This window comes from Leptosomus discolor, chromosome 3, assembly GCF_034619465.1.
Source record: "Leptosomus discolor isolate bLepDis1 chromosome 3, bLepDis1.hap2, whole genome shotgun sequence".
NCBI lineage: Eukaryota > Metazoa > Chordata > Aves > Leptosomiformes > Leptosomidae > Leptosomus > Leptosomus discolor.
In genome coordinates, this window is record NC_141393.1 from 7363922 (window position 1) to 7388029 (window position 24108).

At 45.6% G+C, this 24108-nt stretch overlaps 1 protein-coding gene across 1 annotated transcript in view; it reads left to right on the forward strand.

Annotated features, from left to right (window-relative positions):
- Positions 1 to 24108, forward strand: part of PRKCH (protein kinase C eta) — a 117621-nt gene that overhangs the window by 52430 nt on the left and 41083 nt on the right. The window contains exons 6-10 of the mRNA XM_086463520.1: positions 995 to 1124; positions 2037 to 2164; positions 4384 to 4527; positions 5245 to 5418; positions 19439 to 19593. Of these exons, the coding sequence (XP_086319646.1) occupies positions 995 to 1124; positions 2037 to 2164; positions 4384 to 4527; positions 5245 to 5418; positions 19439 to 19593 (731 nt within the window). The remainder of the gene's footprint in view (positions 1 to 994; positions 1125 to 2036; positions 2165 to 4383; positions 4528 to 5244; positions 5419 to 19438; positions 19594 to 24108) is intronic.

Genomic DNA, 24108 nt, shown 5'->3' on the forward strand with positions numbered 1-24108 from the left:
GAAACCTTCTGTCCAGTGCAGATAAGCAACTGCCTTTGCTCACTATTTCTTGCCTCCGAACTGCTGAGCTAGACTTCTTAAAATGACCCCTTGCCACACCAGATGGAAATAGTTAAAATGCACAGGGCTGAAGTGCAAGTTTTAAATGCTGAGTATCCTCACCCCTCTTTTAGGATTGTGAAGGGTTTATAACACCTCTAAGCTACTTTAAAAGAAGGCAGAGGTGAGGCAACACAACTCACTTTAAATTCATTGTTTCAGTTGAACCTCTGATTTTTCTTTGTGAAGTGGTGTGTTCCTCCTCAGTATTCCAGGATCTGCATGTTAAGACACAAAACGGAAAGTAACAAAGAGGTTAAACGGGGATGGGTTTCTTCAGCCAATGTAACATTTTCTAAGGTGTCTTTTGTGATCTGAGTGATTCACACATGGGAAAGAGCAAGGTTAAAAAGGGGATGGGAGCAAGCGATAAAATGAAATCTGGGCCTGAAATGAATGTTAATAACAAGGAGGGTGAGAAGATGAATGAGAATTTTAGGAGGAGCTGGGAAAACTATTCTATATTAAATTGCATAAAATCAACACTTTGACCTACAGTTACATAGCATGCGAGTTAGTAATTTGAAAACTGGTTAGTTACAAAATGCTGCAGCTAACATAATTTGTATGTGGCACTTCAGTGTGATGGGTTTGTGATGAGCTAATCCGCACTTCTAATTCTAACTTGGTTTTAAGAATTTAAAATTGGCTAGGTAGCCCTTTGTAAAATCTGCTTTGTCAGGTAGTCCCACCTGCCCAGCAAGGAAACCAGAGCAGGCTTGCAGCAGGTGAGGTTGGTCACTTGCAGTAAAGGTGGGTGAGGTGATGGATTAGGACATCTTTTGAGTTGGAATTATTTTCATAGTTTTGCACTTAAATGCCTATATGTAAATGAACATCAGCTTATATGTATGTATTTGAATTTTAAATCTGTGCTTTTCTTTTGGTGCCTCAGGTGACTGAACAGAGGTTTGGAATCAACATTCCTCATAAGTTCAGTGTCCACAACTACAAAGTCCCGACTTTCTGTGACCACTGTGGTTCCTTGCTCTGGGGAATCATGCGACAGGGCCTACAGTGTAAAAGTGAGCAGCTTCTTACTGTAGCCTTTTCAAAAAATACATGTATTTTTAGACTCTTGAAGCACTCTGTAGACTTGATTTTTGCAACCTTCAAGAGAAAGCTGAGCAATGAATATTCATCTTTGAATAAATAAATAAATAAAATGCTGATCTACTTTTTAATCTCTGGCTTCCAGGAGGACTCTACTTTGCACTCTCAGCACAGCTTTGTTTAACTTGCATTATTGAAAATACTCTTGAGTATCACTGTTTCCTGCATTCATCTTTCCCTTTACCTGAAGGTTTTTCCTCAGCTAATCAAGATAAGGCAACAAAAAGGCATCTGAGGGGGAAAAAAAGATTGTCTGCCCTGTCTGTCATGCTGTTAATTAATGACAAAGCATGTCCTGGTGTTATGTTGTTGTTTCAGTAATCCAGACTGTAAAATCATAGCAATCTGTTTGCCTTCATCTCCCACAAGAGGGGGTGTGTGTGTCCATGAGTGAGAGCAAGAAAGATTTTTAGTTTCCCACTGAACAATATGTCTTTAAAAACAGATACCTGAAAATGCAGGGGAATTTTGTTGCGAATTCTGTGGCATTATAAATACTAATTTTATCTGCCAGCATAGCTGCAATAGTATTTATATGCCTGACAAACATCTGCTTATGAGTATCTTCAGGCAATGCGGCATGCTACTTGGAGCGTTTGGGGTATATTCCTGATTTTCAGGAGTTTATTATTTTATGAGAGTCCTAATTTTGTTTCTGTGGAGATCAGTGGCAAAAATCCCTTTAGTTTAAAGACACAGAGTAGATCCAGATGGATGTATTTCCTGAAGCAGAATTGCTAAATTATTTCTCAGCAATAAATCCCTCCAAGTTATTTTAATTGTTCCTTTGTTTGACTTTCCATCCCTACCATCACCCCTGTCAGTCTGTAAAATGAACGTCCACATCCGATGCCAAGCAAACGTTGCACCGAACTGTGGGGTGAACTCGGCAGAGCTTGCTAAAACCTTGGCATGTATGGGTCTGCAACCAGGAAGCATTTCCCCAAATTCGGTGAGTACTTTTCTTTCTTCTGTTTTTTTTTTTTGTTTGTTTGTTTGTTTGTTTTTGTTGTTTTTTGGGTTTTTTTACCTCCTCTATCTAAAACATTTACAACTGAGTCTTTATATGGGTGCAGGAGAAGTTAGAGACTTCAGTTATGGCAGGTGGCTTCGAGTGGTGGACTGCATTAGATTGTTACTCTCTGTGGCTTGTGGCAAAGACTTCACCGGGAAAATGGTTGTCTTATATCCAGGTTTACCCTGACAGAGACTTTAGTCTGTAGGTGTCGCTTTGTCGTCTGCTTGTGTTTCACAGTGGTGTGACTCCATTGACTCTTTTGTCTGTTTAACATGAACGAGAGGAGAATAAGACCCCAAACTAATTAATGGTCAATGTAATTCATGCCATACCTTTTTTTACCTTTCCTGCATATGCTCTATCTGCATATGTGTCTTGGAATAGAGCATAAGAAGAGCTCAGCAAGAGGCCTAGGTTCTCTTCTTCCCTTTGTCACTGTTTTTCTGAGTGATTTTGGGGAACCTATTTCACCTTTCACTACGGTTTTCCCAGCTAAAATCTGTGGTCCCTCTCAGCCTAACATTGTCTCTGGTCTTTGCAGTCCAAGCCAGGGTCCTAGTGAGCTTGTTGCTAGGGTTGGGACATATGTGTAATATTTCTGCTTGTCAGTACTTATGGCATCCTAAAAATCCGGCTGTTGTATATCTGAATCTGTTCAGAGCGTTTAAAACACGCTGTAAGAGTTTGAGTGAAAATGCCTCTAAAGGGTGATGGAAATCAGAGCTGTCATTTGATAACAAGTTTTCATCACGTTTTCTTTGTGAGCAGTTTCAAACAGTGAGTTTTCTTGAAACCACAATAACCCATAATAAAGTGTTGGTTGGTTTATTTTTATTTGACCAAAAAGAAAATATTAGAGCCAAAAAACATACTTGCCAGACCTGGTAAATCTTGTTGGACAGTTAGTCAGCTACATCAGTTGACCCCATGATACTGTATCAGCCTAGCCTGCTCATTAGGCTGTGCTGCCCCTTTTGATTTCTGTTGGTTTGTAGCAAATAAGACTTTCTTGCCTTCCTCTTCATGCGGTAGCAGTTTGGGGGGACAGTTATTCCTCGAGTTACAGGGAAACACAAGTCCCACCTCCCTTCTCAGTTCTGTAAAAATCAGCACTTGTTAGCGTTTGTCTGTTTGCATAATCTGCACATCAAAAGGAGATGGAACCAGAAAAATAAAAATCTGTGCTGGTGTTTAACAATCTCTTCTCGCTCTTTGTGAACTAAAGGCTCTGGGTAAGTGTTCAGACTGTGCTGTAAGCTTAAATCTGGTGGGAGTTTTGCTGGGTGCTGTCCTGAATGTTCTTGGTTCTTTCCCCATGGCTGGGGTTGCCTTTTCTGTGGCGGTGAGCCAAGTCTGCTGTGCAGGAAGAATTTTGCTTTACACCAAAGTAGTCACAAGGTGGAGCTCAAGAAGTCCGTGTGATTTTGTTCGGGCTAATAAACTGGATAAAAGTACTCGTGGTTTATATGCGTACTGGTACCTGAAGAGCTGTGAACAGAGGGCACTGAGGGTGACTTGATCTTTGTATACTGTAAAAACAGAAGCTCTAGGAATGTGTGCTAATACTGATACAGTTCCTGAAAATGCAGACACCTCACTGCTGGCATGGGAATGAACAGCCTTCCATCAAATTTACAGCAGTGGAGGAAGCCAGCAGCCCAGCTGTGGGAAGGAAAAATATTTTGAAGTTTGGGTCCCACTGAACTGGGCTTTGGGTAAATCAGGGAGAAACCAAAGAGATTCAGATGAAATCTGCTTGAGTTCTAGATCTCAGCAGGACTTCACATATTGCAGAAATGATGCAGTTCTCCTCGCTCTGATGTTAGGTAGGAGACTTGGATTTCCACACTCATTGTCTTGTTTTTCTGGGGAGTGAGGATGGAGAGAGGCAGGCTTGCCTCTTGGATCTGCTGGGCAGTCGGTTTACAACTTCAAATGCCCAGGTCAGAAAGCAGCGTTGGCGTCTCGGCAGAGCTCTGCCCAGTGCCGAGGCTGGCCGATTGCACGTAGCAGCTATGCAGGGTGGTGGTACCAACGCACTTTCTGTTCCAGTGGCCCTGCAGTGCATCTGAACAGGTCCTAAATGCCCAGGTTGGTATGAGGCAAAAGTACCATTTCTATGCAAACTGATACTTATTTACTTTCCTCCACAGAAACTGGTTTCAAGATCTACTTTGAGACATCAGGGAAAAGGCAGCCTGAAAGATGGCAACAAAGTTAGTGAAAGTTCAGCGAGCAAACTTGGGATCAAAGACTTAACCTTCCTTCGTGTGTTGGGAAAGGGCAGTTTTGGAAAGGTGAGAGTTATTTGTGGCTCTTTTGGGGAAAACCACGTTCCTTATTTAAGAAGCTCCATGGTAGATGAAGTTATTTCATAATGTGGCACACAGGCTGTCAGGGTTGGTTACAGAGAGCAGGCAGAAAAGGGAAGAGAAAGCAAGCTGGCATCAAAGTGAAGAACTGGATATCACAAAAAAGGAAAATGTTAGCAACGAAAGAAACAGCTGCATGCCAGGGCCCGTAGCAGAGATTGCAAGTGTGTGCATTAGCACTCATTTGGGCAGCATTTCTTGGAGCATGTAAAGACTTTTCCTTTAAAGGAAACAAGGCAGTGGTTTCAAATGCAGTGAGATGGGGGTTTCATTTCTCTGCTTTGCCACAAAGCCAGTGTGAAATGGTGCATTTGAATTTGATAACTGAGGAAGGAAGCAGGATGGATGGCGCTGCTTGGAGGGGGGGGGGGTGTTGCCCTAGCACAGTAAGCTTCAACCAGCAAGCGCCGTGCAAGACATTGGAGCAACATGTGGGTATTTCTCTGCAGAGAAGCCCACTGCAGACAGTAGCATGTGTCATTAGTTGTACGTGGATGCCCATACTAACAGGCTGACTCACTTGGATGCACAAGCCTGGTCGTGAGGTAACTGACCTTTCTAACGTGAGAAGGTGCGAGAGGCTCTGTGTTGCTCATAGACTGAGGGCTTAGCCCTTGCAGTTCACCCTCTCCTTTGGTTTAGGTGATGCTTGCGAAGATGAAAGAGAGTGGGCAGCTCTATGCAGTGAAGGTGTTGAAGAAGGACGTCATTCTCCAAGATGACGATGTCGAATGCACCATGACCGAGAAGCGCATCCTTTCCTTGGCAAGGAACCACCCATTCCTCACCAAGCTCTACTGTTGCTTCCAGACTCCTGTGAGTATAGCCCAGGCATATATGCGCTGGCTGACATGTTCAGGACAGAGGCACTCTCCTGTATATTTGGTCCCTGGCCCATTATAAATGTCTACCTTAGACCCAGGAGAAACCTCTCTGCTCAAGGGTGAGCAGGGCACTGTGCTATGTTCCACCTCTAATATCTGCTGGGCATTGGGCAAACAAAGTCCTGGCTTGCTCTAAGCTCCCTGACAGAATGGTAATAACAGGGAAGCCTTTCTTTGTGTCTTTCCTAGAAACATCTCTGTGCCATTGAATGTTTCCAAATACATATGCGCAAATGTCTACAGGCCTGCAGTGTCCGCCCGTGGCTGTGGGATCTCAGGCTCTGCTGTCCTGCTACCTGAATTTTTAACAGGACTGTATTTGCACTGGGTGATCTGCAAACTCAATCAATTGTATTTGAAAGCAGGGGTAGCCTCCTATATCTACCAGCCTTCGTATACTGCTCAGAACTGAAAGAAAGATCCTTCTGGGGTTTCTGGAAAGGATCTTATTGACACGGGTGGACACTAAATCAATCAGATCTATATACAGTTGGTATTTCTTCTTCTGTGGATAAGACAAACGATGGCATTGCTGTCACTTGTGATAGATATACCTCAGCAGAGGACTGCACATGTGCTGCCTGTCGAGCTTAGAGCCTCTTTCGGTGTGTGAATATGGATGGGAGCTTGGTGCTGATGTGGGTGGTGGAGTGAGGAGTGGTTGTGATGGAGGCAGTGGCCGCAGCCGTGTACCAGCACGGGAGTCCCTGAGCTAAGCTGTTATTAGGACCAAAGCTTTTTCTGCAGTGTAGCTCTTCCAAACTGCCTGGGCCCCTTTCCAGTTGCTTTTTGTCCATCGCTAAATGGTAACAGAGCTTGTTTTCCTCTTAGAAGAGGCAGGAGAAACTTGCCCTTTTAATTGTGGCTTCACTCCTCCTACAGAAACCCAAAATATTAAAAAAAGGGAAAAAAAAAAAAAAAAAAAAGGCAAATGCAGTTTGCCACCCACCCGTTTCTCTTCTCACTGGGGTGATGCAACAGCCAGCTATGGAGTTTAAGAATTGTGCTCGTTTAGGGTGGAGCCCTTGGGCCTTGGTTAGACTCACGTAATAGAAATGGGGTGGGTTTTGTTTTTTTTTTTATATACAGGTTATGTGGTTCACAGAGCAGCTGTGCTGTATGGCAGAAACAGAACTTAAAGCTCACTGTTGTCACTAGTAATGAAGGAAACTCCTCTTTCATTTCGTAATATGAAGACCCAGGGCCCAAATTTTAATGGCTTTCCTGAAATTCTCATGTAAAGTATCGAAAATGTCAGGTATTGATGTGTGCTGTTTGAGGTCAGGTGTGGGGTAGCAGTGGGTTTTGCCACTTGTTGCTATGCTCTTTGCTATGGTTTTGCTGACTGAATTGCAATGTAGATGTGAAAATAGCAAGTGTGCTCCTGGGCTATGTAGAGTGTTTCCCATGAACTTAGGGAAGTTTTAAGGTCACCTGGCTAGTACCGTCTGTCATGTTCAAAAAATGAATGCAATCTGCTATGGGTGCAGACAAGGTCTTCTGGGCTGATGAACTGATTGCAGAGTCTTTTGCAAAGGGTGAAAAAAGGAAGAACTCAGCCTGTTTAGACTAGCAAATTGAAAGCAAAAAGAGGATCTGATTGATGTCTGCAGATGTCGAACACTGAGGAGGGAAACAAAGCTGTCAAGATGCTGGCTGAGATTAAATGAGTCTAGACTGGCCATGGATACAGTTAGACTGGAAATGAAAAGAAGGTTGCTAAACAGTAGAGCAGCCTGGAACAGGAATTTCTGGACCAGCTTGTTGTCAGAGGAGCGGAGGGAAGAAACCCTCAGCCCTTGCTGCCCTGAATGTGGAGCTGGTCAGTCTCTGAAAGGGTGCCAAGGGAGTGGTGCTTGTCGTAGCAGGACCCTGCTATTCCCAGTCTTTCCCAGGTTCCTCTTTTACTTGAGTCCCACTTTGTTTCACCTTGAGATTGTCAGTTACAGAAAACCACTTCCCCCCAATAATAAAACAAAAAAGGGAAGCCTTTACAAAAGAAAAAGTAGATTTCGGACTAATGTGGTTCGTCGCGTCTTTTGCCCATGTTCTGCACTCAGTGACACCCACTTCAGTCCAGAATAACCAGATTTAAATTGCTTATAAAAGCGTACTTAAATCCCTTTGCTATAGTCGAGAAGTGATTGCAACAGCAGAGTATTCATTGGACAGCGTCCTTCCAGGAGGGCTTAACCAGGCTGATACAGGACTTAAGGTTTCTGATCGTTCTTTACATGGCATTGGGTTATCCCATCCATTAACACAAACTTGCCAGAAAAGAATAAACAAACAAATAAATAAATAAATAAATAAAAGTAACCACTTCTTCAAAATGTCGGCCTGCAGCCATATTTAAAAATGTTACTTATGTTTGGAGTTGGGGGCAGAGTTACACAAAACAATATCTAGTTTCACTTGCAGTTACATGGAAACCATATCACATGCATTGCATTTACAGCCCAAACTCCGAAAATATGGTATTAATGGTTCATGGTATGAAAAACAAAGCATGATTCCAATCTGCCGTGGAGATCCTGAATAAATAATGACCTACTGGGCCTGCCTTTAGGAATTTTTCAGGAACTAGCCTTTTCGAGGCTTCTTGCCATTTGTCAAAGCAAAGTCAGAGTCTGATCCCGTAAGATGCATCAAGACAGGCTGGGATTAACTGGCAGGGTAGTATCCTGGCTGGAAGGTACCTGGGGTTTATGGTAGGTGCCAAGTTCAATATGAGCCAGCAGTGCAATCTCATTGCACATAAGTTAAATTATGTACTGGGCTTCTTCAGGGGAAGTCATTATCCCCTCTGCTTGGCACTGGTGAGGCTGCACCTAGAATAAGGGTTTGCAGTTATGGCCCCCCTCCCAGTTCAAGAGGAAATTGTGGAAACTGGAAAGGAAGGACCTTGGAAGCGCCTGAAATGCTGCAGCAGTTTGAGGACAGAACGCTCAAAGGGTTTGGGGGTTTGGCTGGGTCTAGAGCCATTTGAATTCTGACTCTTGTATAATAGCCCACCCAAACCAGTAAACTCTTCCCCTGACTTAAGCAGCCTAGGGGTAACTTAAACAGCCTGGGGCATGTTTGTGCTGCGCAGTGCGATGTCATGTAGTGACAGTAATGTAGCATTAGCTGAGCTGGCACAAGTGCCAGAAACAGCAACGCATTACCTGAGTATGTCTATATTGCTGCTACTTTTGCTTGCCTGTTTTAGAGCTAGCTGAGGTTTTTCTGTGCTTACATTAGCCGCTGATGGTTTTCAGAAAGGCTTTCTGTTCTCTTGTGCTGCCTCTCTGCTCACTGTGGTCCTAATTTAGTCTCAGCTGCAGCACAAGTGATACCCGCTAGCAATGGCTGCTTTATTTGCCCAGGGTGAGCTGAGGCTGCCTGACCTCCGAGCAGCATCTTGCTCCGGCACACAAAAATATTGCAGCCACTAGATGGTAGGAGCTGCAAGGGTTGTCTCTGCCTGGTATGGGTCACAGTTTTCAGAGCCTAAAGAGGAAATACTAGCTGCACAGCAGGCTGGCAGAGGCTGGACGTGGCCCTCTGTATGCCCAGCACTGGGCTGGGCAGTTTTAGACTTGCACTTCCAGATTCCTTTCCTGTGAAAGGCAAGGAAGGAGACCTGCAGCTCCCTTGCGGGGGAGGCGGGGGGGGGGGGGGGGGGGGGGGGGGACGGACACAGTTTAAGTCCTGCTCCAGCTGCATCTGTGTGAGATCTTCCTTGCTTACCACATCTCTGGGTTTTTTTTAATTTTTTTTTTTTTTTTTTTTAATTGAAAGGGTTGCCTTGGGGACTGTCCACCTTGCTTAAGCCATTTACCTCTGCTTTTTCTAGGGCCTTAGAATCATCCTTTAGTGTGAGAGAGCTGACCTGCAGGTAATCGTGGATCCTGCACTAGGGGTCACAAACATCAAAAAATGCTTTTTTCTGTTTACCTGACACTGGCATCATCCAACACCTCAACAATACTGTCCTAGAATGGGTGAAAGAGGCTGTATGTCTAAATAGCTAAATCTGTAATTTAATCCTCGGGAATGTGGATCCTGGAATGTTTTAATTAAAACGAGTTTTCAGTAAGTAGGTCCTGTCTTCTTTGAGGTTTAGGAACCATCCTTCCTGCACAGGTGGTTTGCTTTTAAATTCTTTTGTCTCCACTTGTATGCATGAGAATGAAAAGGGCTGGGGGAGATCAGCTTCCCATGCAAATAGTGTCAAATAGCTTCTGGGTTTTATGTTTATTGCCCTTATCCCTTTTCTTAGGACTGCAGGGTGCTTCCAGGGGACCATCCCTGAGGCGATGCTGTTTCCAGCACTGTCCCTGCTAGCCTGATCGTTATATGGATTTGCTTTCCATGTGGCTCCGCTGACAGTTGCTGAGGCGCAGAGACTGCCCGTGTCATTCCAAAAATAGTGAGACACAAGAACTTGGCAGAGGGATGTGGTTTTCTATAACGAGCGTCCTTCCAAGATAATAGCTAGCAGGGGTGCTATTGAAGCCAGTAGGGACTGGCCCAGGGACTCCAGGGCAGCATAATCACTGCACTAGTCCCATTTTACGAGGGCAGCCTGCTGTCCAGCATGCAGCTTTCCGCTCCCTTTACAAGCTGTGGGCTGATGTCCTGCTCCTGACATGGAAGGGGAAGGTTTCTCCACATCTCTGCTGGCTCTTGGGCACTCAAGTAGTTCTCCCAGGGTCAGCATGGGCATCGTGTCATGGATCACCCAGGTGTTTAGACAGATGAGCCTGTATTTCATCTCCTAAAAGTGTTAGAGCTAACCTGGAGCCTTTGACAGGGACCTGATTTTCAAGTGAGGGCCCACCAGCCAAAGAGGCAGGACTGAGCAGTGGCAGCTGGCTGGCTGCTCACCCTTCTGTTGGTCCCCAGGTGCCACAAGAGAGGTCTAGGTGCCCTTGTATGTCCAGGGGAGTCCTTCAGTCATGGGCCCTGCAGGGGAGCCTCGGCATCAGTCTGGGTGTCCGCCAGCCACTCCAGTGTCACCAAATGGGTAGAGCACAGGGCAGCCCCAGGGCAGAGCCCGGCATGATGGAGGTGAGGAAGGCTGGAAAGGCAGCAGCAGCCTTCCTGGGGCTCTGGTTAGATGAACAACCATCCTGACACAGGCCTTGGAGCGTGCTGGTGGGCGGTAAGGAAGCAGTGAGGCCTCTTTGATCTCTTTGAAAGGCGCTGAGAGGGAGCCCTTTGGGAGCAGAGAGGACAGCTTTGATCATCTCCCAGGCTCTAAACCCCCAGCCTTCCCTCTCTGGCGTGTTGGGGAGGCACAACTCCATACATGCATACATCCAACAGCCAAGTGCGCTTCTTGGATGCTTTTCTACAAGCATTGAGACTTTTTTTCCCCTGTTCTTGAGCATTGGGACTGTTGCTAGCCCCAAGCCATTGTGCTAGAAGACCAGCACACACTTCAGTTTTGTTGCTGCCAGTCAAATCAAGTGAAGATGTTGATGGGGACATTCTGTTTCTAGGCCTGGCATTTTCCAGAAAAACTTGGTACAGTCTAGCGTGCCTTCTGGCCATAAACACAGGCGCCCCACCAGGGGCTTGCTGCAGAGTCCTTCTGAAGTCAGCCTTGAAGGAGCTTGAGTTGTGCTTCACCTGGGACCCTGAGGCGTCAAGTTAGGTTTTTGGGGAGGCTGTTCGACAGGGAGGTACAGGGGAATTTCCTCTCTCCACATTTGGCCTCTGGTGCAGCTTCTGCAGGTATCCTCACGTTGGCTTTGCAGCCGTGGCGGGGGGGGGACGACACACACGGACGACAGTCGGTTTCTGCCTTTCTCTGGCTTCTGTCCTGTGTAGCACTGAATAAAGGCAGACTGGTCAAAACTGTGTCTGTCTGTGGTTTTACAGTGTTCACATCCACCAAAAACCCATGACATTTTTTCTGACACACTGGCCCAAGTTGCTGGTAAACCAGATGTGTGAGGCCTCCAAAGCTGTCTAAAAGGCTTGGCTTTCTCTGACATGCACAGTAACACCTTGCAGTGGTCTCTTTCTTGCAGGAACATACAGGACTGGCTTTGGTTTTTTGTAGGCAGAGTGGTTTTGCTTGCAGAAGATGAAACAAGATCAGACTGACATTTCTGATTTTATCTGTGAACTTTGCTGGGTGTCCACACTTAGGCTGCACATTGAGGTGATATGAGCTGAAGTGAAAATATGAACCGAAGGGTTACCTGCCATCATCGTGTCAGAGCCCCTGAGTGTAACTTTCCCACCCTAGGTTTTTGAGGGACTTTGGATACTTGAATTTTTATGAAGCTGAGAAAATGCCTGTCTCCATCTGCAGTGGCTTATAAGAGAGATTGTAACTGTTAGACAAACTTAGCAAGCTTAGTGCAAGGGTAGCTGAAGGGGATACTGTTGCTTATGGTCAGGCACAGTACGTGAAACTAGTATTTTTCTTTGGACTTAAAATTGAGGAAGTTGTGGCATAAAAAGGAGTCAAAGTGGAGCCACGTCACAAACAGCCTAAGCGAGCAGGTGCCAGTCAGTATTGAGGAGGAGAGGAGGGGGAAAAAAAGGCAGTCAAACCTCAGAGAAGAAGTAACTTGCTGAGGTGCGACTCAGTGTGCTTTTGGTTTCAGACTCTTTGAGTCTGTATTGCTTTCCAGGTGACGTTTGAGGTGAGAGGATGGATCCACAAAGCCTTTGTGGCAAGCCATTTCCAAGTGGCCTTTGGGTGTTTCAGCACTCTTAATTTTCCTGAAGACATTCGGCCTTGTAGAGGTCTCTAGCCTTCCCCAGCACAGTCTGAGGGCAGCAGGTATTGCAGAGTGCAGTATTTTTAAAAGCAGGCCAGAGCTGTCTCAAATTGGTCACTCTGAACTGGAAACAGCAATTCCAGTAGCTTTTTTTCTGAACGGAGGGCTGTAAAAAGAGCGTAATCTTTACAGAGCTACTCTCTTTTGAGACACCGTGATACCAGCAGCCAGCTGAGCGGTGCAGATGTCCTATAAATCTTTGATTAACGGGTGATGTCTGTAGCTTGATACATTCTGGTTCCTTACTGCTCAATTTATTCCCCTCTAAGTTCAGCCAGCCCTTTGTTTTTTGGTCTTTCAGGTGGGAAAGAGTGTTTATGTAGTTTTCTATGCCATTTTGAAAGGTCTGGAGGGGAGGATTTAATTTTATTCCTTCTTTCAATTTGTTTTGTATTTTTCGGATATTTTGGTTTAGTGTGGCCAAGCTGACTTTTTTTTTTTTTTTTTTTTAAATTGGGGTCACACAGGTATTTTTTTGTGCATGATTTAATTGATTGACGTAGTACCTGAGGTTTGGTGTTTTTTTCCCCTAGTTGGGGTTTCTGTTTTGTTTCTAATGGAACAGATACAAGTGAAAAAGAGTGATAAAAATCACCCTTTTGCATGTGTGTTGAGTAAAAGTTTCTGGTCATAAGATGAGCTAATCATGTAATCCTGCTGTGAATTAGACCATCTTAAGGGGAGGGGATGAGGAGGAAGGATGCACGTACAGTTCACTCGCCTATCCAAAGGATGCCTTGTTCCAGAGAAATGGTTGAATTTGTGTGTTACAGAAGCTGTGCAGCCCCTGAGCTTGAAATTTCAGCCACGCGGTTAAGAAAACAGGGACAGAAATTCGGAGGGTGCAGTTAGATTTGTGATTTTTTTTTTTTTTTTATTATTATTATTATTTTTTCTGGGGCAGGTGGGAACCCCCAGCTCCCATCAGCTCGCCCTGGGTTGTGATTGTCGTTGTTCAGCTCTTCTGGAATGAGCTCAGCGTTAATACCGTGCTGTGCACACATGCGCACGGGAGGCAGCCTTTACCCCGAGGGACCCCGCAGAGTTTATTTATGCAAATGGAAAGGCCAATTTGTTGTTCTCTAGGCGATGTTTATGCGCCTCGCTGCCATGAAGAAGGCAAGCCCGGGTTGTGTCCACTATCAGCACCGTCAGATAGCAGAGCACGGTTGTAAATGATAACTGGTGATAACTGCCCCGTTCCCGTAGTTGTGACAATGACGTCGGTGGCTCTTTGTTAAAGGAGCTAAAAATGAGCCCGCTGTGGGGAAGTGACCTGTGCTTCTCGGAAGCATGTTCACCAGCTGCCCAGCCTGGAGGAGGTGCCGCATGTGCCTTACCCCCTTTCTGAGTTTGCTGAATTTTCACTGCACCTCCTTCTAGCTAAAAAACACCCCAAAACCAGAAGAAGAAAGAAATCTTCCCTTGTTCAGCCTTTCAGATGTGGCACCGTGCACAGCAATCTCCCCCATCTTGATAGCCTCAGGGCTGTGCGTGCCCTCTGTGGCACGCTCCCTTGCTGTGGCTTATTTTCTCCTAGGCAGAAGTGGTTCCTGAGGCTGGCGTGTACTTCTGCAGTCACTGAAGCAGAGAGGTAAAACAGCTAACAGAGCACCAAAAATCAGCTAGCAGATGGCTCTAAAACCTGTCACCTTTCTGCCGCCGCCTTGTTCGTCTGGGGGTCTTGGGCCGTGGCGGCGAGCAGAGCAGTGGCAGGTGCCACGGCAGTCGTCTCTGCGGCTGTGTTTGAGAAGCATTGCTAACATGTGTGTGTAATTCCAGCTGAGCAAGTGTGGTGCGGAGGTGCTGCTTCTCCTCTGCTTGTTGTAGCTGTTCTGATTTGAAATTAAAGGACCAAATCTTCACCTGCCATAAGTCAGTCTCTTGCTCCATCACAGTCAGGCGAGAGTGGCTTTGACACTGGAAATTCGGGGCTGAGCTCGTTAAATCCGCTTCAGCCCTTGTGCACTCATGTGCGTGTGCAAAGGTTGTTTCGGCAATTTCTTCTTGGTGTGCCTGCTCTTGTGACACCTGTAATCCTCTCTGGTTTTGAAATACTGACAGGTATAACCCCCCTGAACAGCCAGCCCTCCTGTAAACCCCTTAGCTGGGAGCAGCAGGCAGCTTGTGAGGATGCAGCGCTGCCTTGTCAAAGGGCTGGGTATGGAGGGGAGGCATTTTGGCACAGAGCAGCATCTGAGCATGGTTGTATTACTCCTATGAAGATGAACATTGAGAAACAAACCTGTTTATTATTCCTCCTCTGAGTCCTCTGCTTTGGCGTGACTTGACCCAGATACAGATGGCCACTCGCACTGCTGAGGGAGTTGGACATGTGGCTCTCCAGAGCCCAGTACTGAGACTGCACGGTTTGTTTGCGTGCTCCCAGCAAGACCTGAGGCAGATTGCTTTGTGTGGGGGTTGTGGACCACGAAGGGAGAACAAGAACATTGGGAGCGCTGAGGGAGCCTGCCAGCTCTTGTAATTATCTTGTAATAATTTGCTCGCAAGCTCCCTAAGTCCTGCTACTCTTTTTGGAAACAATAAACTTTCGCTGGGAAGCAGTGACACAGCTGTCTCTGTATGAGATAATTTTGAAAGCCTGCCTTCTGCTCTGCAAAGCATAAACTGCCAAAACACTGAAAAATGACTGTTTTCTTGGGGAAACCCTTTGGCTTCAGTGAACTCAGATTGAGCCCAAAGCTGATTTTCTAAGGAGTTGTGTGCATGAATTATTTCCAAAAAGATGAAATGCAAACTTAGCACAATTCCTGAGCCAGGCCAATTTTTTTAGGGGGGAAAAATTGGGCCATTGCTCTAAACCACATTTAACTGGGTTTCTATATCCTCCAGATGCTGTGTTATATGGCAGCTGTCAGCTAAAGAGGAAGCTTGAGTGAAATTACTGCTGAGATGTGTCTTTGGTGGGGCAGGCAGCTCAGCCCCTTGTCCTGCAGAGGAATCAGCGTGGGCAGAAGCAGTGTCTGGGACAGCTTTGCTGCAGCAGGGATATGCAGAGCTTGTCCAAGCCTATTTCTGGTGGCTCTGGAGGCTGGAGAGGCTCTGTTGGTGTTTTCCTGTGGGTCTCCTGAACCTCCACTGATTACTTTCTTGAGAGAAGTCCCCTCTGGCCTCCACGCTGCCCTTGGCACAGCAGCTCTTGTAGGGTGGCAGGTAGGGGAGGCAGCTTTGCTATTAGCTTTGTCCATGTCTGCATGTAGGAAACACTTGTCTTACCCCATTTCCTCCCTCCACGCTGCCTGAACCAGGGCAATCTGCTGCCATGTTCCATTTACTTAGCGTGAAAGCCTGTGATCAGAGATAAAGTTCTCACCGTAGCTGTCTTCAGAGGTCTTTGGTCTTGTGTGGGTTGTACATGGACATCAGCTGTGATTTTTAACTAGAAGGGAGTGGAAGTTAGCCATCACACTGGTGTTTTTTGGGCATGGGGAGGGAAAGGATACTCTTTCAATAAAATCTGGATTTTTTTTTTCTAAAAAAATTTTTTTTCCCCTGTGATAATGAAGAGGAAAGGTATGAGTGTTCAAAACAGCTTGCTTGTAGAGCTGGTGAGGACAAAGTGCTAAAGTGATGTTTGAGTTGGGTTTCAGTGGGTGCTTGTGTTTGCAAGGGGCAGTAACCAGTATGTGCATTGTCCCACCCAGTGGCTTTTGCAGTCAGGGACTCTCTTTGAGCCCCACCAACACCCCGCTAAGACAATAAACAAATAAAGCGAGTGTATGTAATTGCTATCAAACACTGTTCCTAGGACATAGATATGCTTCCAACAGCCCCTGCCCTGCTCATAGGCACGCAAATACAGATGGCAAACTGAAATTCAAACAAATAATAAAACGCCCCCCAACAAACTGTTCTTTTGGGCTAATCTCCTGATGTACGCCAGCCTTGAAATGAGCCCACGTGGTTCCAGGGACTTTATTTGTTTCCTCCCAGTGTTTCTTTAATTTACAGTAACAATTGCTCTGTGGCTTTATTCATCTTGATCCCAGTCCAGAAATGGTGCAACGGATTTCCTCATGTGGCTGCCGCTGCTGCGAAGGCTTTCACGTCACCGTTTCCTGTTGACTCAAATGCTCTTTCTTACTTTTGCTGACGTCAAGCAGAGATAGCAGATCAGGGAAGACTTCTGAGCAATGCAAAACAGAAAAATAGAAGTGCAAAGATTTCAGCATTAAGCTCTCTCAAAAAACACTCCAGCTTTCAACTCCTCCTAATTCCCCCTGGTAGTCTCCAAGAAAGGAGGCACATAACTCTGTCAGGTCAAATTTGCAAGTATCTGAACTATCTGCTGGTTTAAGATTTCTTTTTCTTGGCCCCTTTTTAAGCTGTCTGTTCACTTTTACTTTGCCTGCTGCAGATTGCCTTTTTTCATAAAACGCCCCGTTTATTTCACTTCTCAATGATTCCTGGGAGAGTGGTTGTTCTTTGCAGTTTGGCAAGCTGATGGCCTTGCTTAAGAGTGAAAATGGAAGACCTTGCTTGAATTTTAGATCGTGGTCCCCAAAGGGTGGTCATTAGTGCTGATCTTTCTAATAATTGTTGCCAAGTATGTAGCAGGCCAGTGCACAAATACTGTATTATAAACAAGTTGTAATACCCATCCTGCTCTTTTCTTCAGTAACCTCATGGGATTTCTAAGTGTTAGGACAGACAATTAGTTGGACCTCTTTTTTAAAAAAATGAAAATGAGGTAGTCCAAAGTTCTGTTGGGCCTAGATGGGAGAGCTTCAATAATTAAATAATCCATATTTATGCTTGACCTGTGAAATGAGACTATGGATGGAGGTGAGGCATTAGCTGTTACACCTGTGAGCACCGTGTAACATATGCAATGATACTTGCTCAGGTTTGCAGTTAGTCTGAAGCAAGAGCTGTTTGTAACAAAAAGCTGCAAATTCCATGTCATCAGTGATGTAAATTTTAAAACCGGATGTTTCTATGCTCACCTGAACATTTGAGAAAGAAGTAGTATCTTCCTTTAGCCATCATAGTACAGATGAGTACATCCAGAAGTCTGAGATGGGCCGTGGAGTTTTGTCCGCAATGGAGAAGCAGGGCATGTACATTTTAAGATGGGAAGAGTTAACTTTGTTTCCCTGAAGCTCACCTTTAAGGAAAAAGTAGAAAATATATGCATGTTCGCCTAACTGTATGCATGTTTATACAAGCGTATATATTACTTGCATAAATACACACACACACATATCCCCCGTCAGGTTGCTGGTAAATTAAATTACTTCCTGTTGGAGATCTAGCAAGAGGGATTTCTTTTTTAAGTACAGGCTTGAAGAGATGTCTGGACAAGCTGGGTTAGATAAGCACGTGGCAGGTGGAGAGATCAGCGAGGAAGGAGGTGGGGAAGAATAACAAGGAGATGTAAAAGCTGGCCCGACTGGCAAGGCAGAGGTGGTAGGTTGCTGAACAGGTAGGCACAGTACAGCCAGACCTCAGCTAAACCAACTGCAGTGGAGATGTGGCATTAGAGATCTGCTGTGGGCTGAAGGGCCAAAGTTGATGGTGGGTTTGCAGAGTTTGTGCTGCTCTGGCTTAGACTGCTGCCATAGACAAGCCAGCCTGGGTGTCTTTCAGCTGCCCTGTAATAAAGGCAGAGTGAAACAATGAAGTATTGTTGTTTATAGGGACTGGAGATCGCACTTAACACGTGGTCTTGGTGCTACACGCAGTAGTACTGTGAGATTGCTGGGAACACATCTATCTCAGCTTCTGGAAGGAGCCCAGAAGGAGCCATTGAGCAGAGCCCAGGACAATGACAAGAAGCAAGCTGTCCTCATCTGTCACAAGCCGTTTGTTTTCCTGCTCATGTCCAGAGAGGAATGAAAGGGTTCATGGTTGCTTTTCTTCTGCTGTGTGCATCTCAAAATGTTAATACCGGTAGTCATTTCAAGCTGGCTGGCTGCCAGAAAGTGGAGCATAACAATGCTTATCCTCTTAAACTTAGAGAGGGTTTAAAACTGTCTTGTAGATGATTAACATCAGACCTGGGAAAGGCCTTGTAGGGAAAGAAGTGCAAATAGTACTATTAAAAGGCTGACTAGTCTCAATGGAATTGTATGCCTCTTTCCCAGTCTGCTTGTTCCTGATATTCAGAGTAAAATTGAAACAATCAATACTGAATGTCCTGAAACAGCTACTAGGGGAAATTTTGGAAACAGACTGCAACAATTCTAGAGTTTAGTTTTGTGACAAATCACTGTATGTCCTTCCTCTCACAATTAAGCGTGCACCCCTTTTGCACACATTAAACCCGTGCCCAGACATTAAACCCATACCCAGACTGCTGAGCATGCAGCTTAAGCAAGTGCCTCCATATCTGTAGACTTTTGCAAAAACCAGAACAAACCCAAAAAAAAAAACCTCAGAGACCAGCAGATGTGGTTAATAAGCTGAACTTTATTGAACAGGCTACTTTTCTGCCCAGCAGAAATATTGGTCTGTACTTTGTCGTCCTTATCATTTCCTTCATCACCTAGAGGTCTCTGCAGGTTAACCAGAGGAGAGCTGAAATCGGAAGGCCCCCAAGGCAGCTGCCATGCAAATGTATGGCAGGAAATCCCATTCTGGAAAACAACGCCCATTCCCCAGAACTGGTGTTGGGATACCTTCGAGACAACATTGTCGTTGTTGCTGAGCCCTTGTGCTGTTGTGGTGACGCTGCAGTCTCTGAGCAGTCTGGTTGTGCACATTATATTATGAAGCATCTTTCTGCACAAAGCTGTGATGTTTACTATGGAGCAAGTGAGTTTTTACAGATTTCTCATGTGCTCACTCAGGGGTATCATCCTCTGCTGATTCAGGCTAAGGACAGTTCAGGAAACCCTCCAGGAGATGGTTGGTGGTGAGCGCCCACCTGCTGATATGCCTGATCCACATGTGAGCAGGAATTCGTTTTGTTACTGGGGGCAAAATTTTTGGTGGGAGTGCAGGGCAAGGAGATACTAACAGATCTTCCTGGTATTGACTTAATCTTTCCTGAAAAAGTCAGGATTTTTTTTTTTTCCACCCCAGTGTCTCATGGCTGCTTAATCTGTTTTTGTTTGGCAGATTATAGTTTTACTTAGCATTTTCTAAGCCTGACAGAGGATATGATTAATGCTGTTCATATCTGTTGTGTTTGCGTGTGTGAAGGATCGCCTGTTCTTTGTGATGGAGTTCGTTAATGGCGGGGACTTGATGTTCCATATTCAGAAGTCGCGTCGCTTCGATGAAGATCGGGCCCGCTTCTATGCTGCAGAAATTATTTCAGCCCTTATGTTTCTCCATGAAAGAGGCATCATTTATCGGTGAGCTCTGCTTTCATTCATTCATTCTCTTTGTCTGAACCCCACAGCTGAGATGATAGCTTGAGTTTTCTGCTTGAATAAATAACTGCCACTTGCTGCCCACTAGGAACGAGTTGTTGGCTGGGACAACAGTACCTCCCCTTTCCCCCTGCATGTTATCCAAGGTACACCAGCGTCCAGGAGGGAGTGAAATTTCTAGCTGCAGTATTGACTACGGGGAGGGTCTTCCTGTGATGTGTGTGCAAGCACGTAGGAAAACAGGTTTTCCTTCCGAGGCACGGGGGCTAGATTTTGCACTGATGTCAGTTCGTGTAGCTGGCTTATATCAGCCCCAGCACTGCCCCTTGTCTGCACCTCGGGTGCCTGTGTGGCTGCTGGGTGTTAACTGCTGACCGACAGAAGCCTCCGCCGTGCTGCTCTGGGCCTGACCTGCTGCTGGAGAGCACATGTCAAACTGATGACAAAGGGAGAGAGGCACTAAGTGAAACCTTCCTAGATTTTCTGGGAGGTAAATGCAAGGAGCTGTTGCTTTTGCCGCTGCGTGGAGCCTTGTTATTTAAAGGCTAATATGTGCTGGTTATACGCAAGCCCCTTTGTTTCCCTGTATTAGCCAAGGGCCTGTGTTTAAATCCTATCTATTTGACATACCTATCCAGTGCCACTCAGCTCAGCCACTAAAGGTCTTTTCATTCCTGCTGTGATCCTACAGCAGAAGTTTTTCTTTCCTGTCCATGTCCGGCAATTTTTTTTGCAACAGGATTGGAGCATCATTGCCTCCCTGTGTCAGCCTCCATGCCCAGGTCTCCAGGTTGTTCTTGGGAAGCTATTTCCCATATGCAGCTCTCTCTTTATTTGTCGTTATTCTGTACTCAGGAGGGAGTTTGGTTATATTTTTTCCTTTCTGTACGGCCAAAGCGCTCCCCTATCGGCTCGAGCATCAAGGCGTAGACCAGCCAGCATGGATCAGACAGCCAGTCTGCTTTGCAGAGGCCCCCCTGGCCAAGATGACCATTTGACCAGCATCCTCCCATATATGCCAGAGGCAAAGCAAGACGTCTTCTGGGGTGGAACAGGACAGCTAGATCAGGACATGTCAGCACTGAGACGGTCTGGTTATACAGAAAGGATTCTTTCTGACATACTTTGCAGAACACCTCTGGCATCCTCTTGCCCAGAGCACTGGAAAGGAGGAACAGTCAGTTGTTTTCCTTGGAATACTGTTAGCTGGGTTCCAGCAGCAAAGCATGCATATTTGGGTATGGGCTGCTGTAGCCCTGCTCAGTCCCACTTGTGGCATGCCAGCCCTGCAAAGAATAACGTCAATTTTCTCTTTTTGCTGCTTGGTTACAGTTGTACAGCTGGAACACACAACTGGGTCCACAATGGGACCAGTTCCAATCCCAGTCAGGCTCCGTTGCTACCATTTCAGACTGTGGGTTGAGCCAAATGCTGTTTGGTTTGGAGCTTTGCATGTTTTAACCCAAGCGATGCAGTCCTGTGTTTAGTGGTGCATCCTCCTGTATCAGATAATGCCAGGTTTAGAACACGCTAAATCCAGAATAGCTGAGGACTAAACTGGTCAAAGGGCTGTGAGCAGTGCGAGGGACACTTTCCTATCTGATGGTGAGATGATAGCCTAAGTCAAGTAAAAGCAACTTCTCTTTCTCTTCCTAGCTTGAGCTGCAGTAAGAAACAGATGGTCAGGTGAGGACAGAGAATATGAAATTATTTTTAAGTATGAAATCATATGATATATGTGGCACAGCGAAATAGAGAAGGAGTGTCATTTTAATATACACTGAGTCCTGAGAGTATGAAAATTACTGGTGATATATACCATCTGTATTGAGCTTCTAAAGCACAGTGATTGTCTGCATAGAATAGCAAATCTACTTACTCTACAGCTGGATTTCAGTCTAATTCTTCCCTTGTGAATAATGCCAGCCGCTGAAGAGAGACCCTGCCAGATAATTACGCAAATGACATTAGCCTTGAAATAGTGGCATCCAGTAGTTATTGTCAATCATTCAGCAGCAAAACTGTGTCTGTGCATAATGTAAGGCCACTGTGCTTACAGCTTGTCCTGTCCCCCTCATCCTGCTGTCTGTCACAGGGCAGGAGTAATCGATCTCTCTGGGTTTTGGCACTCTTCAAGTGCTGCTGTAATTCACGATAGAAACTAGAGGAGCAATTGAAAAGCTCCTTGAACAACTGCACAAGCTTTGATCTTGTTGAGCTGTGGAGTCAGGTAGCTTCAGCTGCACAGGGCAGATTTGCAGGAGGATGACTTGTTTTTTTAAAATTAGTCAGAGTAGCTCTGTTCTGGAAGATGTAAGAGGAGAGCGCTGCTGGCTGCGGCTGTCCTGGGCTGAAGTTCCTTCTGTCGGGTCAGGAACACCGAGCTCCAGGAGGGAGTCTGCAGGGTGGAAGGAGATACTCAGAAGGGGATCACTGCACTTGTGTAAGAGGGTTTGGAGATTTTATGATCAGAATGGGAGTGCTTGCTTAGGAAGCTGGGAGCAGGGGAGAGAGACACCAGGAAAAGCCCAACCGGAAAGTGTTTTGCCACAAGCTGTTCAATGCACCTCCTCTTTCTGGATTCCCAGAGTCAACGGGGGAAGAGAGTTTCTGGCTAGAATACCCTGGCTCATTCGGTTTTCTTCTGGGCTAAACTGTATTTTTCCTTGCCCCCTTCAAGATTAAGCAGTTCAGGAGAGAGTCTGCATTTACCAACACAATCAGTGTCCTCCCAGTGAGTCAAGTTGCTTTTGCCAAAAGTGCTGCCAAAAGCTGGGTCCTCTCTCCTTTGAAATGCCAGAGAGGCTTGAGAGATGGCACTGAAAGTTCATCGAGAAGTAGCTGAAATGTGTCACTTTGGCCTGGGGTGACAGTGCTGGTAACAGCTAACAGCAGGTTTTTGTTGATTCCTTTTCCGGCCACACATATGCAATTTGAAATTGCCATAGCGCAGTATTTCTGCAATTGCTGTTGTGAATCCGTGAGAATGGGATTCCTGAGGCAGATAGTTTGTTTTGGTTACGTGCAACTTTTTCACGTTAAAACCAGGCTTACTGCTGGATTGGTGCTCTCATAGGATGATTTCCATGATGCAACTGAAATTTTCAGTGAGTTTGCTCCTCACATCAAGGAAACTCTGCTTTTTGTTACTAAGCCCTGGCCAGAATAGAAGTCCCATAAACGTACGTGTGGGTACATTTTTCTTTTTTTCATTTGCCACACTGCAAAGGAGAGATGGCTTTCTGGCCTTATCAAGGAAGCATCTCTGTCCTGTCCTAAGCTGAGGTTTAGCCATCAACCCAGCAGCACCTATTTATAGTTGCTTCCTGAAAAAAATGTCAACAAGTGCAGTGTGGTTCCTTACCCCATCATACAGAGGGTAGGACTAGAATGCATCCAGCCATGAAAACAGGCTTTTCAACATGTCACATCATATTGTGCACCCCTACCCACAGAGGAGTAGGACAAGGACACAGTTGGGATCAGCTCATGCTGGATGTTGCCAGGAAAAGGTTAGGTAATTATCAAGGCTGTGATAGATGAAATCTTTGCTCACAGGGCAGTATTCTCACACTGCTGCTTTCTTTAAGCTCACTTCTAAAGGAAAATAGTGTGCTGAGTCCTGTTGCAGGTAGGTAGGTCGATGCTATTTTTCTTGAGGCAGCTTTTCCTGACTTTCACTTTCCAGTTCAGTAGTTCCCAGGGTAGAGGAAGCATATTTTGGCTTCTGTGCGTGCTGGAAACAAAACAAAACAGCATGCACACCTCAGTAGTATTAGGTTGCACAGTGGTTCATTCAATGCAAGTGAGCTAGTCCACTCATAGTCTTCTAAAAAGCAAAGAGATAATAAATGATTATAAGAGTTCATTTTAAAAGCAGGACTTTGCCTTCCATGTAGAATTACTGTAAGAATGGCTGGTCTGCCCTGCTGCCCTCAAATTCAAACGTTTGCCTAGGCTGATGCACAGCTTTGCTAGTGGATAGGTCCACTTGCCAAGGTCACCTACATGGTATCCATCAATAGAGGCATTGTACCTGCATACTGAGGGCAAATGCAAATGTTTTCTTAAAATTGAATGTTGTGGTTTGGTGGGGATTTTTTGGAGGAGGGGGCTTAGGGGTTTGCCCTGAAGACTTTTTTGATTTCAGGTAGATAGTGACCTTTTTACAGGCAACATAGAGCAATCAACCCAGCCTAGTGGCATGGTCTTGATTTTTATGACAAACTTTCTTTCTCTGTGTCTGCAGATGTGTCTCCCTGGTAGGATGCATGGGCCGAGACGGTCCCTTTTCAGAACATGTCTCTGCTACCTGCAGAGGTGATACCGCATGCGGTACACGGTGACATACCTGAACTGTATCTGGAAGCAGAGACAGTGTCACCTTTTCACCCTGCACTTTAATGCTGGTTTTGCCAGCCCTAGGTGTGGAGTTGGATAGCAGAGACACCAATGTGCCCCAGCTCACCGCTTGGCACAGCACAGTGGCAGATACGT